The following is a 17,094-nucleotide window of genomic DNA, read 5'->3' as shown; positions in this document are numbered from 1 at the left end:
TTAAATAGGTTGGGTTTTTTAAGTGCTGGTCCCTAAGAGTGCTTGCCTCAAACAAGAGGCAAGATTTCCAGTTGTGGATTACAGCCTCTGTTATTGTAATTATTATTGCAATTACATGATTTCAAGTAAATAATTGCAATTACGGCCTCTATTAATGCAAAATAAAAACCATATTCAGATAGATACATAGAATTTTAATTATACAGGTGTATAATATAGCACATATCCAAAATTTAAGTTAGCAACTTGCTGCTTTTCCCCCTATAAAAGAAGAAATAAATCCTATTATAAAATCATCAGTGCTGAAAGCAACAATATAAAATAATTACCAAAGTAACTGGAATTTAATCACAAAAAAACAGGCAATGTCATTCTTGCTAGCCTGCACAACTCAGATAGAATATATTATTCAAGAATTGTCTTGGGAGTTTGTTCTCAGAAGTTATCCTTCAATTCCCAGATATTTCAGTTTGCTCTCAACTAATATTTATAGTATTATACACATGACAGGTTTTCCTTCACAACACAGCTGGAAGTGGCTGGCACAGGGAGACATCAATTGCAGATCAAAGGCCTAAACCACTAAGAAAAATTACAAAGAGAACAAACATAAGAACTTGCTTTTACTTCCTCAATAAGTAAGCTGAAAAATCTTGCAATTTTAAGTTGTAATAAAATATACTCAAAATCTTCCAGAATGAGGAATATTTGATCAGAGAATTGAATCAGCTCTCGGATGATACAACCCAGATCTTACTACCTTTAGATCACAAGAAAACCCATAAGCAAAAAAAAACCCAGCATGTTTTTGTTTAGAACAAGGTGTGTGTTAAATAAAGAGAAATTGAGGTAGAGGTTAAAAGGAGAATAATACCAATTCTCTGGCTCCATATTGTTTTTCCACTTTAACTTTTAAGTGCATGAAACATTCCTCCATCCGGTCATGGAAAGGACGAAGATTATCAGAAACTCTTCTTTCATGAATTCTAATTCCAGCCCCAAGGAAAGGTATCTTAGGAGGAACAAAAGAAGGAAAAAGGTGAGACTTTTCAAGTGGGTCCAACAACCTCTGTGGCTCTGTTTAAATTATCTGGGAAATCAACTGCAAAACTCCTCCTGTGACTGGCAGGTGGATTTGTCCATTGATCTCAGCTTGGAGCAGCAAATACAAGATGGAAAAGGCTCATGGAAAATGGGTTTTCCCAGGAAATTTCTGAAAAATGTTGGCTGCCTCACAGAGGCTGTTTTCTCTCTTTTATATATTTTAATGTTATGAGGTTTGTGCACAATACTTTTAGCTCCCCTTCTGCCACTAACCTTTTCTAACTGCTTTACTTCAGCTTTCAACTCTTCTGCATTAATATCCAGGATTTTTTGTAAAACCCACTTCAATTCCATGCTTCCTTTTTGTGTCCTGCCTCAGTAAATGCTGTGAACATTGGTCCACCATCGTGCTGATCATGTGTTATGGAAGTGCAATTCCAATATAACTTTTAAAATCGTGGTATTAAAGCCCATCTGTTTCTGACAGATCTGTTTGTCCTCCTTAGAGGGATTTGCAGGGATAGGTAGAAATTACCCCTTATTTCCTAATGCCAGGTGACATTGTGGTCAGTCAATCCCACTGAATTCACTGAGTGATTCTGATGGCCCAAAAACAACACCACACACAGCTGTGGTGGGCAGTGACACAGGAGAAACTGTGAAGGTACAACTCAAAAAATAACCAAACTGGGATGAATCAAAATGAAACAGGAAGAAACTTCAAAAACATTAAGAAAATAGTAGAAACAATTCCATTAAAAGTATTTGGAAGACGAATTTCAAACCTGAGAGAGGAATAAACAGTAAATTTTTGCTGTTTCTCATCTATGAAAGAGAGACAATCATAGAATCATTGATTAGTTTGGGCTGGAAGGGTCCTTTAAAGGTCTCCCAGTCCAGCCCCCTGCCATAGACAGAGGCATCTTCAAATCCATCAGGTTCTTCAGAGCCAACCTGACCTTGGATGTTTCCAGGGATGTTTTTAGTAAGTACAAAAAATGAGTGGAACATGAGGAGAAACAGCTTGAGCCATTCATTTCTGATAGTAAAATCCCAGATGAATTCTCACTATTTCTTACCATCCCTCTTATCTGTTGATAGCAATGATTTGTTTTGGACTGGTTAATGGAAATAGAATGGATAATTTCTGAGGCCATGTGTTTTTCTGCTCCATTATCATTATGAGGTCAACAGAAAGAGCCATTTTCCCTTGAATCTCAGCAAAAAAATAGTTTTTTCTGCTACCACCTTCCATTGGTGCATTTTCCTCCTTGAGGGCAAAAGGGTTCTGCAGGCTGCTTGTCTTATCATATGTACAGTGTGTATAAAGTAATAAATAGTAAACCCAAATAACCCCAGTTATGCCAATATAGGGAGAATATTCTGCTCTGGAGATACAGCTTAAAAATATTTCCTAATAATCTTACATACTATTAGCCACACAGAAAACACATAGCAGCAATCTTGAAGGGTCACTGAACATGAAAATAATTCCTGAGAGAACCAAACAACATTAATGTTTTTAGTGGGAAAAAAAGGAAAAAATCCTCCACAAAGAACAAATACTCTAGGAAAGAGTTATGCCCCAAGAGAGTTTCTGACATTTGGCAACCCCAGAAATTCATGAAATCATTATGACTTTTGTCATGCTCTCAGTTTTCTCTTCAAGAATATAACCCAAGTTGGAAATCCTTTTAACCATAAATGTAGCCTGCTATACATGGCTTTTGATAAACCATTCCAGATGATGTGTTCTACAAAATACCTTTCAGGGGTTAAAAAAAAGTGGAAATGACACAATCACCTCAATGCTGTGTTCTCCTTCAAGACAGGAATGGAACAAAGGAACCCCTGGTGAAGCCTCAGTGCTGGCTGTCAGTGAGAAATTACCTGCCAAGCAATCAGATCTTTGAGTCTGTTCAGTTTTTCTGTATCCTCTGGATGGTGTCTGATATATTCTTCTGTAAAGAAAGCCTTAGACAAGAAAATAAATAAATACAGTCCATCATTTTGACAGGTAAAGAAATCAAGCATTAATTCACACCTCCTGATCATTAGACTGGTCATCAAAGAAGAGAGACACAGGCATGGTCCTTAGCCAGATGCTGCTGTGATAATTCCTCCCTCTGGCAGCTGGGAACTGAGGTGCACTTTGTAAAAAGATCTATTTGGCCTTTATCCAGCACTTCTGACTTGGAGACCCTTATTATGAATCCCAATCATTGTTCCTTTTATTAAGTTTACAGTGAAACTAAAAAGGCACAGATTTGGAGTATCATGATTTACATCAACTGATAACTTCAGTTTTTCTGCTTTGCTGTCAAAGACAGAGATGACCAGGAAAGGAGGATATGAGGATCCCTTAACTGATGGAATGATGGTTTTCCTCTTCCCCATCCCCACTGCACTGCCACTCTAACAAGGGATGTAGGAGGATTATGAAATGATGCACCTGAGAATGTTCTTTGCAGTGACTCAAAAGCTCCTACCTTCTCATATTTAGCAAAGCCACCCATGACAGCTGGATCAACAATTCCATTCAGAAGCATGGAAAGTGGATTAATAGGGAGGTTCTCATCATTCTGGTACTGGTTAATCATCATCAAAATCTTTTCATTTGTCATGGACATAGTCTCAATAGCATTCTCTAAAGGACTAATTGTGCACTGTAAAGGAACAAAACACTTCTAAGGTTCATACAGATATAAACAGGCCTTTTTGGTTTTATAAAATTCACGTACATGAACAACAGTTCTGCAAGTCACAAACCCACACAGGCTTTTCAATTCTCAAACTATAAATCAGGCATAAGAGATATCGATCCTGTATTGAGCAGTAGAAAGATTAAATGTAAATAATAATGGGTTTGTATGTATAAAAAGAAGTAACTTGTTGATAATTTTGCAGAAGCCTTGTTATTAATTTTGCAAAGTGATTTGTACATGAGGATTCAACAGCTGCAAGCTGGATGTGCCCTGAGCTCGTTAATACTCACGTGGGATATGGAGACCACCTCAAACCAGCGCAGGATTCCTGGAAGTTTGTAGGCTGTAACAAATGATGTCCTCTCAATCCACATAGACTATAAAAAACATGGCAGGAGAAAATGATACTTCAGGATTGAAACTTTAATCTCTTCTGCCTTCTGAGATGTCAGAGTGAAATGGATGTAGATGGAAAACATATGCCTATTTTTGCATAAAAAGACATTGCAAACTAAATCTAGAATAGCAACTTAAAAAAATAATTCTGATTTCAGATTAGGTCATCTTCAGGCACAAAGCCTGTGCAAAGCAAGGGAAAAAGAAAATTACCCATGAATCTTTTAGTCTGTATTCCGATTTTTGCCATTGCAGATAGAATGGCTGTCATTGAGTGACCTGCTCTTGCCTCTACCCAGATTATATTTCCTCTCTCCACATTCAAAAGGTATTTCTGCAATTAAAAGCAGTAATAGCCCAATAACAACGTGCCAGCATTCTGACTTTGGTTTGGTTCCTCTCATTTTTCTTTTCTGAACAAGACTGGCTTTTGGTATTTTAGAATAGTTTGGAATAGCCACTGCTGCTCCTTATTTAAATATCAGCTCATTGGAATTGCCAGTACTGAAAGACCCATAACAGATGTAATTAAGACACTCCAGCTGTCCCAATTTCCTCCTTTTTGAAGGAAACATGGATCTCATCTATTGTCCTCAGCAATGAAAACATCAACAATTTAGTTCTTGTAAAACCATTTCAAGGTACATTTATAAATGGGCCCAAAACTCTCCAGTTTGCAAAGGAAGCCAAGGTGCATCCTGAGTCTTGACAACACATTCTGGGATGTCAGGGTAGAGTTTGTGTCTGAAGTGTTGATTTAACAGCAGGTGGGAAGCTCTTACAAGCAAGTCTTGACTTTGCTAATCAGCACACACCTAACAGAAATTGTACATTTTGGAAAGAAATGGCTTTTCCCAGCTTTTCCCAGCTTTAGGCTTCTATAGGCTGCTTTTCAAAACAAACCATAAAATACCAGATACCTGTAAAATGAAAACACAGACACCACATTTTTATACTTAACACTGAAAAGTAATTTATGGTGGTGTAGATTTTTTAGAATATTTGAAGAGTGAAGGCCATTCCATCTTTAAGAATGGGAGTAAAAATGACAAAGGCAATTCTCTCAGCAGTCAGGATTTCACAGGACTGATGAAAGCAGACAACACTCACCTCATTGCCCAGCTGGCAGCTGATGGAAGTGTTGCAAAAGTATTTGGTATTTATTTACATGTCACCTTGTTTCCTAATGAAAATCTGTACCATCAAACATGCTGAATATGTTTAAGTGCACAATGAATGTGTTTAAGTGCACAATGTTTACCTGCAGCTGGAACAGTGATGTATAATTAAGCACACAGGGGTCGTGCTGAAATAGAGAAGGTTTTTTTTGAACCAGATCTTAAAGTTAAGCTGTCTATAATGACTAATCTGAGCCTAAGAAAGAAGCTAGGATCAAAATTCAGTTAGTTACCAGAACTACATCCATCACCTTGTCGTTAATTTACTTACAGCAAATTCATTTTCAGGGTCAACAGATCCTTTTCTGACTGGTCTTGAATAGTGGAACCTCTGCACGTTGTTTGACTTATAAAAGCTGAAAGATTTTTAAATTTATATTGTAAAATACAGAAACCAGAAATTAATGGGTCTTGTTATCACAGAGAAATATTTCATTTTGAGTAGTTGAGTTTTTAATTAAAAGTAAATTTACTGCTCAGAAAAAAAGGATTTTACTGGAAACTCAGGAGGCAGCTACTTTATCTATAAATCAGGGTCAACACACAGTATTTTACAAGTATTAAACTTCAGCTTGTGACTGGGTGTATTTCCCAGGTATAAAAATTCCAGAACTTCCAGATTAATGTTCAAATCTACAGGAGGACCAGAAGAGATTTTTCCTCTCTTGCTGGGCCACATGCCCTGCTTGCCAGCTTTATCCTGGTTTAGGAGAGGAGTCTCTTTCATTCTGACTGACTGAGCAGAGCAGGGATTTTCACCTGGAGTGGAACATGGCACATGACAAAGCAGTTTAATCTTGTCCAGAAATCCTGCTCAAAATGCTGAACAACATTCAACAAATTAAACAGCTGAAGCCATGAATAAGGATTTCTTGAGATAGATAATAGAATGTATAGAAGTGCTTGTAGAGGGCTACACCAACAAGTAAAAAAAAAAATAAAATAAAAAAAAAATAATAAATGTAGAATAATAATAATAATATAATGTAGAATAATAATAATGTAATTTAGAATATGAATGTATAATAATAATAATAATAACAATAACAATAATAATAATAGTAAGTAAAGAATCCTTTGCAAATTCATGTTATGGTCTATTCTATTGAGCTAATGTTTCATTTTCCATCATCATGAGCACATCTTTCCACTAAATTTGCACCACTTGGCTTTTAGCACTGGAACTGCAGAGTTTTGGCTAAGCATTTTGCTGTCCACAGAAAAATCTCTCCTTTGTGTTTTTAGTATTTGTTTTAAAGATCAATTAAATTTAAACCCTTGCTAAATAAAAGCTAATTTTGCAGAAAAAAAAAATAAATCTCAGAAATCTCTTCCAGTAAAACTGAACCATGTTTTGAAAGCCCAGAAAAACAAATGGAAACATCCGAGTTAAGCAAACCATGGTATGTTAGTTCATTGGAAATGATGATTTCTGAGCCAAACTGCTAAGAATTTCTTCATCAGTAAAGAAAAGTAACTGGAAAATACTGCCATACTGTGTCAGATCCCTTTATGCAGTTCCATCTGAAAGGACAGATATTTTGAAGCTCTTTGATAGAATAAATGCATTGTTACCACGTAATGTAACAAACAATTAAATGCCCAATAAAGTAAACTCATAAAAGTAAATCTTTAAGCCCAGATGTAATCTGCAGTTTGGTTGAATTCTGCAGCTGAGACAAACCATTACAAAATCTCCCCTGTGAGCAGAGATTGTACTTTACATGGAACACTTTGCTACATAAACTGGAGCAGTTTGAAGTGTGTCTGTCTCTACACCGAAATCTGCTCCAACAGGACCACATTTATAATCTGCCTTCAAGTTACTGATTTTAAAATGAATCAAGTCGAAATTAGAACAACGATTTTTGGGGTTGGGTTGTTTTTTGGTCTGTGTTTATTTGTTTATTTTAAAGTCCTGTCACACAAAACTTGTGCTTGTATCTGCTTTATTTACTTTGGTGTATGTGGGGAGGTGATTCATATTTTTCCACTCTGAGTCAGTTGCTGCTTCAGTTAAGATTCCACAGAGAGAACTGCACACCAAGGGCACAACTGGTTTGGAAGCAGCTCTTGGTCAGTCTGGTCTCAAAATACTTTGGTCAATTAATTTCCTTTATTCCTTTACAAAACCCATACTGCATAGCACCAGCAGAAACCATTCTGCCACCGTGTATTCTGCACTGGACCAGACAAGATACAACAAGATCTTATCATCCAAGAGCCTTCATTCAACCACCCTCACACTGCCAGTCCCCTCCAAGAGCCCTCTCTCCACCCCTTGTCTGAGAAGCTGTGTTGAGAACTCAGTAACTTCCACACAAAGCACAGATTCCACCTCCCTGCCCTGCATCCATGAGTTATTTCTTCAGTGGCAGATGGGTGCAGGCTCTTTCATGGAATTCCTGGGGATATCCAGGACAGATTGAGGATGGAGCTCTGAGCAAAGTCCCTGTGGCCTGTGAAGGTCCCTTCCCTCACAAACTGTTCTCTGATTCTGTGAATACCTAAGTCAGTAAATAAGGACAACAAAAACTCCAAGATTCATTGGCAAATGACTGAATTCACAAAGTAATTGTCAGTTCAGGAGTATGGACTGATTTCATTATACTGTCTACTACAGAAATTCACTTACTTTATTATTTGATCAGGCACTGCCTTATTTTTGAATCTAGGCTGCTCCTCTAGGACTGGCTGCACTGTAAAACATTGGATATCTGAAATTGTGAAAGTTAAGGGCATGTTATTAACTATTAATATGAAATACCATAGGCTGCAGGAGAAATAAAAATAATAATAGTAATAAAAAAAGACATTTTCTGAGGAAAAATCTGAAGTGTTCAGGGTTTCATTTCTGGAGTTCCCTTGGCCAAAAAAGGAAAAATCTGCCAGTAGTAACCAGTGAAGACATATTAATTCTGAACTGCATATTTTTATTATTTCCTGAGCTTGAATATCTGCAGCTGAATTTATCACACTGACTCATTCATTAAATTTTTAAGCTTAGGCAACTTACAAAAATAACATCAACCACATCTGATGTTAACAGTTTCACTGTGTAGCTTTAGGCATGCATAAAGTCATGATGGTTAACATTTCATTTTGAAATCTGTAACTGAACAGCCCTTTTACTTGAGATTTCCTTTTTCTATAGAAGAGCTGTTTTAAAATCTGAATACTGCAAGTAAATATATCACATCCTTACATATTTCAGTGTGTTTGAAAGTCATGCCCTCTGGTCATATCCTTTTGCAGAATTGCAGAAGTAATGCCTATCTCCTGTTCCTTGCAAATAGATGAGCAAATTCTACCTTAAGGACTGAAGCATGTGTTCTCCAAAAAAAAATTAATTAGTTAAGAGGCAAGACAGACTTGGGAGAGCCTGGCTTTCAAGCTTAATGTACTGTTTTAGACAAGCCTGTAATAATCCCACTAAAGTCCCAACGGTGTGAAAAGAAACTATTCCATTTCTCCTCCAGGAAGTTCCACCAGAAAATTCTCAAGAGTCTGTGAAGTGTTACAACACTACCTTGAAATTTAATAATGGAAAATCAGCTTGCAAAAACAAATGTCTGATCCAATGAGGTGATCTCGTATCTGCTCAGTCAGTAATGACTCAAATCAGAAGAAAAAGATAATCAGAGTTATTCTAACCAAGAAAAATTGAGGCCATTCTAAAAGTTAACAACATTTGTAAGTTAATTTTCCTGAGAAAACTTCTGAGGGACCTGAGACGTGCCAAGAAATGGAGGTGACACTGAAGTGTGGTGCCAGTCAGAGCACTCAGCTCAAGGAAGACATGAATTTAATATCAAGACACAACAGCTATGAATTTGAGGTAACAGAAAATTTGCTGCTTTAAACTGTGTCTCTTCAAGTGTGTGACACTTGGTTTTGCCATTTGAAGAAAATAAAGTTAAAGCATGTATGAACTACAATGAATTTTCTCCCCTGAAGGGCCGTCAAGCCCTAGCACAGCCTGCCCAGGGAAGTGGTTGAGTCACCGTCCCTGGAGGGGTTTCAAAGACATGCAGATGTGGCACTTGGGAACATGGGTGAACAAGTTTAAAGGCTGGACTCAAAGGTTTTTTCCAACCCAAATGATTCTATGACTAATGAAACAGACAGACTCCTTAGAACTGCCAGAAAAACAGGAGCTCTCTTAGGAACAAACCAGAAAAGACATGGAGGACGTGCAAACTGCAGACTGAGCTGCCACGTCAGTAAACTTTCAACCTTCTCAGGAAATTCTGGTTTCACACAGATAAACTCATGCTAAGAACAAATCTTCCCAACCCTCCTTCCCTCTCCAATCCCCCACGTGTCTGAGGATACGTTGACCAGGAGAGTTCCTCACATCCTCTCCGGGCGCTGCAGTCGTGTTCATCTTCTCAGCACTGGGGAACTGGCTCATCAGCTGGGCCTGGAAATCCTCCCTCCTCTCATACTCCTTGCCACGGTAGATGAACACTTTGTTCTGCAAGGAATGAGGAGTTACTGCCTGGCCAGGAGTTGCATTTTCATGGTGTTTGGTGCAAAGACGCAGCAGGGTTCTGGTTTTGGAATGGATGTTTCTGTTTTCTGAGTATTAATCAGCTCTAAAACCAAACACCCTCTTGACCAAGTACTGGAAAGCAGCTCTGACTCTCCAGAGACTCTGCACTCAAAGTTTTGTTATTCAGAAACAATAACTCTGGTTTAACACCCACCTATCATTTCACTGTTTTCCCACTGTTCTCAAGGCAGCTTTGGCCTTTGAACTTGGGAAGTAAAGACTCCCATTGCTTTCCAAGAGTGAAAAAAGCCTCCCTATTAATTGTTGTATGTAACAGAGGGTTTTAGTAGTAAGAAATATAAAATATTTAGGTTATTTGTATGCTCTGAAGTCATGCACTACTGTGGTTAAAACAATGACCTTTTAAAAAACTACAGTACAGTCCAGTTGTGCACCACTTCCTAAGTTTGTCAGGTTTCTTTGTAAAACCAGACCCTTTGGAGTCTGGATTTCCCTCATGGTAGTGAAAACCAGAGAAAAGTAAAGAAAAGAGAGTAGATTCAGCATATTTGAATAAAACCAGTTCAAACTTACCACAGTTGTCCTAAAGTAGGGACTGTTGCTATTCAGGAAAAAAAACTTAGAGGAGTACAATGAACATATCAGCTCAAAGCATATTAGAGGTAAAAAACAGGAATCTGGACATTAATCATGAGGAAAACAGAAGAAGAATGAAAGTAAATGAAAAAGTAAGAATTAATCAGGTTTACCCTTAGAAATGTTGGGAATCCTTGGCCATAATATCCAACAGCAAAATAGTCTGGTTTAGGCCTCAGAATTTTCATGATGTTTTCATAGAACTTTGCTTGCTGGATCTGAAAGCAAAACCAACTGTAATTACTTGTGTTTGGGGGTTTTATCTGTGCATTTTTAACCTCTACTACACATGCAAGAGCTGATGAGCTACAGCAATAATCAGTTTTCACACAGGACGCTGCAGGGGGACATTAAACATTTTACATTTATATGCAAATATAATGCACAGCAAAATGGGCTTCAGTGTTAATATTTGACCTCAGAATTGGGCTTACCCTTCACTTAGGAGAAAAGCAAACACCAAAGTCATCCTGGCCACTGATAACATTACTGAAATAATACATTTGGAAAAAGTCCCTGCCTCAAATGTTTCCCGAGGTATGGGATCAACTCCAATTTTTACTGTAGACTCTTATTAAGGATACAAACCATGTAAAGGGCTTAGAACAAGTTCATCCATAAAATACCAAGTGTCATCAAGGTGTTATATCTGTGAGATCTGCACTGCAACTTAAACTGGCAAAAATCTCCTTTAATTCATGATAAAAACAGAACAGAAGAAGCTTTCTTAATACACAGCACCATTCCAGAACATCATGTTTTGATTCCCACAGCTGTTTTGGGGTTTTTTTTGAGGAGGATTCAGGGATATCTATTGAATGAACCCTAAACATCTGTTAAAAATCATACAAACATTAAATATTGGGAGTGGAAAAAACCACATTTGTGGGGGGTGGGATCCTTTTTGGATTAATTCAATTTTAATGAAAACAAATAACTGAATATTTTGTTTTCCTACAAAATTTTCCTTCTATCCTTTGGACCTAGTTCTAATTCATTATGCTGTAATACTTCCACAGTCCCAATTAGGACAGAATTATTCAGGCTTGTCAAGATCCACGCTGCTAAAATTGAAGGAAAAATTTATTGGGAAAAGTTCATCCAGGTGTTCTTTCTACCCTAGGGCAGTACAGAAGCTTCAAAACATGGCCTTTAAATTTCCCTAGGTGAGAACATGTTTATTTCATCTACAGACATTTCAAAATACCTCAATAAACAGATGTTCATGCAACTTTAGCCAACAGTTATTTATGAACCTTTACCACTGGATTGCTGCAGTAAAACAGGAACTCTTCAACAAATGAATTAAAAATCAATTTTAGACCATAAGCTAAAAGGCAGCTCTGCTGTTTGATAGCTGAAAAGCACTAATTTCTGTGACTGCAATAATTTGAAGATCTGTATATAGTCTTACCAAGTTTTGACTTAGAAGTTCGTAGTCAAAAACCTCCTTTTCATATTGCTCTGCAAGTTCTTTACATAAAGATATGGCTTCTTCCCACATCTGCAATGCAACCACACGTTCAAAAAGTAAATCCAGTACCAACAAACAAGTTTTCAATGCATCAGAGTTTAACTGCAGTTTTATTGATTATGCTGTCTTTAAAGTGCAGTCATTTATTAACTGCACATTTAGAGTGGAAGACTCAGGGCAATCATAAACTTAAGGAAAGCAGATTAATGTTAAAAAATAAAAGTGTTTTATGATTCATTACAGTAAGGAATAAGTAAACCTACTTTATTATTAGAGTAACATTTAAAAAAAAAAAATCATCTAACCTTTCAGATACATTAAAGAAAAAGAAAGATTAAATCACAGAGGTGATGACATTCAGAACATACCCCAAGCACAGAGCAGTTTATGAGGGGACTGACACCTGCCTGTCCTTAAAACACACACCATTTAACAAAATATTCTGCAGCATCCATAATCACAGGGAGCCTTGTCTATGAGAGCTCTCCTCCTCAGCTAAATAACTACAAGTCTTAAATTTCCACTTGCCCAGAGTAGCAGCTTTGTCCTTTCCACACAACAGCTGCCTGTGACAATGAGTGGCACTGAAAGACCAGGACTGCTTTTCTCATCTGCTGTGGGCAGTTCACAAAAGTGGATTTAAAGCAGGAAAAAGCTCCCTCTCCTGAGAATATTTCTCACATTCTGGCTCCTCAGCTATTCAGAAAGAAAGGACAGTGGTGTCCCTGAGCAGCACCTGGCACTGGCAGTCACACATCAGGCTGTTCTCTCGTGCTGCCAGGTGCTCTTTGGCCAGGTGCTCCTGACCCTGAGCCCTTGGCCCTGGGCTGAGCCTGAGTGCTGGGGGCTGCAGAGCAGGACCTGGGAGGGTTTTGTTCTCCTGGGCCAGTGGGTGGGCACTGCTGCACTGCAGTTACTGCAGATGCCAACAGAAAACCTGAGAAGCTGAAGCTGAAGCTTTCTACCTTGTGAATTATAGGAAGAGCTTCTTTTGCACGAAGTAGTAAAGAACTGCCTTCCCCCTTTATACCTCTGGCTATGTCTGAACAAGACATAATGACTTAAAGGTCATATTGGGTCATGGGATTCATTATGTGGCACTGCAGAGTTTCTTCCTGCTTTCTAGTCCTTTGCTTTATTTCCAAAATTCTCAGCTCTAATTCCATTGCACTGACAGGTAATTTTATTAACTTTTTTTTTGTCTTAAATTGAACTAAACTGAGGTAGTGAGCATCAATCTACTACATTTTAAGTTTAGGATATAATTCTCAGTCCTGTCTGAAATAAATATGTCTATTTTGAACCATCTGGATTTTTTGAGATAAGGGCTGAGTGGTTTAGAAATGGAATCTGTGTAGTCCATGCTCTTTTCTTTGTAAGGGAAAGAAGATTCACCATATTTTATTGTGTTTCATGGTGCCTGACAGATGCTCGTGACGATGTGCTGAGACATTAGCCCTCTTTCTCTGCGAATGAGGTCATGGAAACAACATATTCCTATGGAATGGATGTGCTCTGGGAATAAGCCTCCAGGACACAATTTTTGCTTGACCCACATTTCAAAGCAGCTTTTCCTCACAAATGTTTTATACAGGGCACATTCATTAAACACGAGTACTCAGAGTAGCGCAGCAGAGAGGTTTGGAGGGGAAGAACTCTCCAGACCTACCTTTCCTTTGTCAAAGTATTCTATGATCTTTTCATATAAATTCTCTTTCAGGTGTCTGTAGGTCTGTGAGCACTGGAACTCTGTTGACATAACTTGGGGTGCACATGGCTCATCCGACCACTGAGGATGAGAACACATCAAAAAGAATTTTCCAGTTCAATGTTCCACATCAAAGTTCCCCCTCCCACGAGGTCTGGTCCCCTGGGCTCTTCTAAGTGTTTTGTTCCCAAGTCTTTTTTACCCATCCACAGACAAAGTGGGAAAGGTGCAGTGATTGCTTTCACTGCCTCTTCAGACAAATAGTGTATTTCATGTGATAACCAGCACTAGGCAGAATATTTAAAAAAATATTATAAAATGTTATGCCTGCCCATCCTTGCCCCACTTACAAATTTTATATAAAAATCCACATAAGAAAATGAGGTCTTTTTTTCAGTCCTATCATCTTGACTGACTTGAGTTATATTTTTTGTATTAAAATATTTCATATACTGTTATCTTTGTCTATACCAAACAGACAATATATTTTATATTTGTATGATCACAGAAAATCAAAATGAAGTTTAAGCAGGATAGCAAAAATTTATATAGTTCTGCACTAAAGTAAATTCCATAAGAAATATCAGATTTTTGCAGAAGAACATTTAAATTTGGAATGTGTCCTTTTAGTGGAAATTGATCTTACTGCCCATTTTAAGTGATACCGTCTGTTACATTGATAATGAACAATAGTTATTGTGAAAGATAATTAATTACCAGCTACTAAAGCAAGCCAACTTGGTTATGTAATCCATTATATTTAAATTAAAAATTAGATCTCCCTTTGTGATAGCTGGAACTGTGTTTAATTTTCATAACTGTTATGTTTAGGATAGTAAGAAATTACCAAAATGAAAACTACACTTGTACACAATGTTCTCACTGGAAAGAAAACTATTTTTCTACCATATTTGGTTTCAGCAGTATATGGCTTTTAATCACCTATTGAAAATATAACTTCAACAGTTAATTTTGTATGACCTACTGCAGTATTTCTAACAAGAATCTTGAATACCCTTGTGGAAAATAACTCAGAGATTAAGACATTCACTTAAGAATATCAAATTGAAATTTGCAAAAGCTTAATTATATATTGAGTTTAGAAAATCTAACCTTCAGGAGCCACGTGTGGAGTAGAAGGGTATATGCTGCTTCTGTGTAATTCTCACAATCTAAATGAAGATCTCGCAATTTATACAAATACCTGATAGAGGAAACAGCAAGGATTAGACTGGAGACTGACACGACTGGAATATTGAGTGTCAAAATGTTGCAGATACCAGGAAACTCCGTGGATGTCACACTGTGACTCCCCAAAGAGTCTTCAAGGACACCAACAGGGGTTGAAGCTCTGGTTGGTTGTTCCCACTTTGCTGTGTTCTTTTTCTGTGCTGAAACTTTGTGCTCCAGAGGAGGAAGAGCCATCCTCCTCCAGGGAGCTGCAGTCAGCTCCTCCTCAGAGAGGAGGAATTGCTGCACTCCAGGTCCAAGGGAGACCTCTGAGCCCAATATCCCTGCAGGGTGCCTCAGTTTCCTTGGCCTGCAGCACCTCTCGCTTGCAGGCACACGTTCTTCATCTACACAGAGGCAACCACAGCAGGTAACAGGAGGAAGCAGAAAGGAGAAAATACCAGCCCAGAAAGGCAGAGCAGTCCCTGTCCAAGGCAGGAGCTGTTGGGGACAGAAGAGCTGTTCTCTGGCGAATGTTCTCCTTGATCCCTATGGCAGCGTTGCTGCTTCCAGCACGGTCACTGCCCACCACGGGGCTCAAGCTGCATCTACAGCAGCCAGGGAGAAAACTGCATCCCTTCCTCTAACTCATACCAGGAGTTTTGAGCCACAGGGGCTCTGACAGCTTGCTGTGGCAGTCCAAGGCACTCCCATCCCCAGCTGCCAGCCCAACAGAAAGTTTTCCCCTCAGCAATGCCCGCAGAGGGAGCGTTGTTCCCCCCGCCGCTCCCACTCACAGCTCCAGGGTGAGCTCTGAATCACCTCCAGGGCTCATTTCAGCTGGGACTCTGGGCTTTATTCTGCAGATCTTGCAGGAGAGGACAGGCAGGAAACAGAGCTTTTGAAGCAGCAAGATCTGCTGCAGCCCACATGCAGAACTCTTGGAGAGTGCAAGAAGCCATGGCACACCTGCAGGAATTTGCCATTGGAGACAGGAAGAAGCCATGGCACATCTGCAGGAATTTACCATTGGAGACAGGAAGAGGCCATGGCATATCTACAGGAATTTGCCATTGGAGACAGGAAGAAGCCATGGCACATCTGCAGGAATTTACCTGTGTAGCTGCAGTCCCCACAGAAAATGCCTCAGCTGTAACCCTGCCCATGGAGTGTTGCTTATTGAAGGAGACTCAGCAGACTGGGCCATTCCACAAAACCAGAATGTTTTTTCTGCCATCCTAAATGTGTGATACACCCTCCCTGAAACCCCAAATCTATCAGCACTTTCTTAATTTTTAACTATAGACAATGAATGTTGAGTAATTTGATCAACTAAAAGTTAATTCTTGTGGAAAGAAATGCTGCTGCTGAATACATAGCACAGATTCCCAGTTGCTGAAGGCTAAGCTAACAACAGAGTGAGAATGCAGATGAGGCCAGGGCTGCCACAGAGCCATTTGGGATGGTAAAGTAAAAATAAATACAGAAATCCAAGCACAACAATAAAACCAGAACTCACAAAACAATATTAAATGCCCTCTCCAAAAGAGATCCAATAGAATGGTTAACATACCTGATGTACATCTCTTCACGGTTAATGTTCTTGTAGAAATTCTAGGGACACAAATATTTAAAATTACCTCCTAATGTCCTTTAATAAAATGCTATATATATGTATACATAGACTGAGGTTTTGCTTTTCTTGGTAGTTAGAAAGCATAGAAAGCATGAAAAGTAGATTATTTACAGACTATCTGAAGTTTAAACCTGGACCTACTTCTTCAATTAATATTTTTATTAGTTATAGGTATGGTTTTATACATACATATATTTCTCCTAGTTCATAATAGGATCATTACTGAAGCTTTTTCTATTGGAGAAGAGGAAAATATGGTAATCCAAATGCATTTACAGAATAAAACATATGCTCCAGCTACACTTGGTGGAAGCTGGTATGTATTGAAGCAGATGTAGTTATGGAGCATTGTTGTGCAATACCTCAAAAGGGACCAGTTCCAGGAATAAAGCTCATTTTTTGTCACCATAACATGTTTGCAGGAATGCATATTGCTAAGGCTTTGCAAAATGTATGACAAGAATGGTCTCTTGAGGAGCTGCAGAAATTGGACAGTGATTACTGAGGAACAGAGTGTAATATTTAAAGGTGGCAGAGGTTCCTCCTCAGCTGTGAGGAATTTCCTGGAGGGAGAATCTCTCTATGTGATATCCTCATTACAAAACAGGAATAGAAAAGAGGACAGAGTGGC

The 17,094-nt window shown here is 38.5% G+C and overlaps 1 protein-coding gene across 1 annotated transcript in view; it reads right to left on the bottom strand.

Annotated features, from left to right (window-relative positions):
• Window positions 1–17,094, bottom strand: part of DOCK2 (dedicator of cytokinesis 2) — a 154,622-nt gene that overhangs the window by 7,566 nt on the left and 129,962 nt on the right. Inside the window, exons 36-47 of the mRNA XM_015641547.3 lie at window positions 16,401–16,441; window positions 14,771–14,861; window positions 13,619–13,738; window positions 11,890–11,979; window positions 10,589–10,693; window positions 9,659–9,800; window positions 7,959–8,040; window positions 5,595–5,679; window positions 4,040–4,126; window positions 3,534–3,710; window positions 2,935–3,018; window positions 875–1,012 (exon numbers count right to left, since the gene is read on the bottom strand). Of these exons, the coding sequence (XP_015497033.1) occupies window positions 875–1,012; window positions 2,935–3,018; window positions 3,534–3,710; window positions 4,040–4,126; window positions 5,595–5,679; window positions 7,959–8,040; window positions 9,659–9,800; window positions 10,589–10,693; window positions 11,890–11,979; window positions 13,619–13,738; window positions 14,771–14,861; window positions 16,401–16,441 (1,242 nt within the window). The remainder of the gene's footprint in view (window positions 1–874; window positions 1,013–2,934; window positions 3,019–3,533; window positions 3,711–4,039; window positions 4,127–5,594; window positions 5,680–7,958; window positions 8,041–9,658; window positions 9,801–10,588; window positions 10,694–11,889; window positions 11,980–13,618; window positions 13,739–14,770; window positions 14,862–16,400; window positions 16,442–17,094) is intronic.

The sequence above is a fragment of the Parus major genome, chromosome 13, assembly GCF_001522545.3.
Source record: "Parus major isolate Abel chromosome 13, Parus_major1.1, whole genome shotgun sequence".
NCBI lineage: Eukaryota > Metazoa > Chordata > Aves > Passeriformes > Paridae > Parus > Parus major.
The sequence above is the reverse complement of the archived record's forward strand: the minus strand, read 5'-3'. Positions and strand labels throughout refer to the sequence as shown.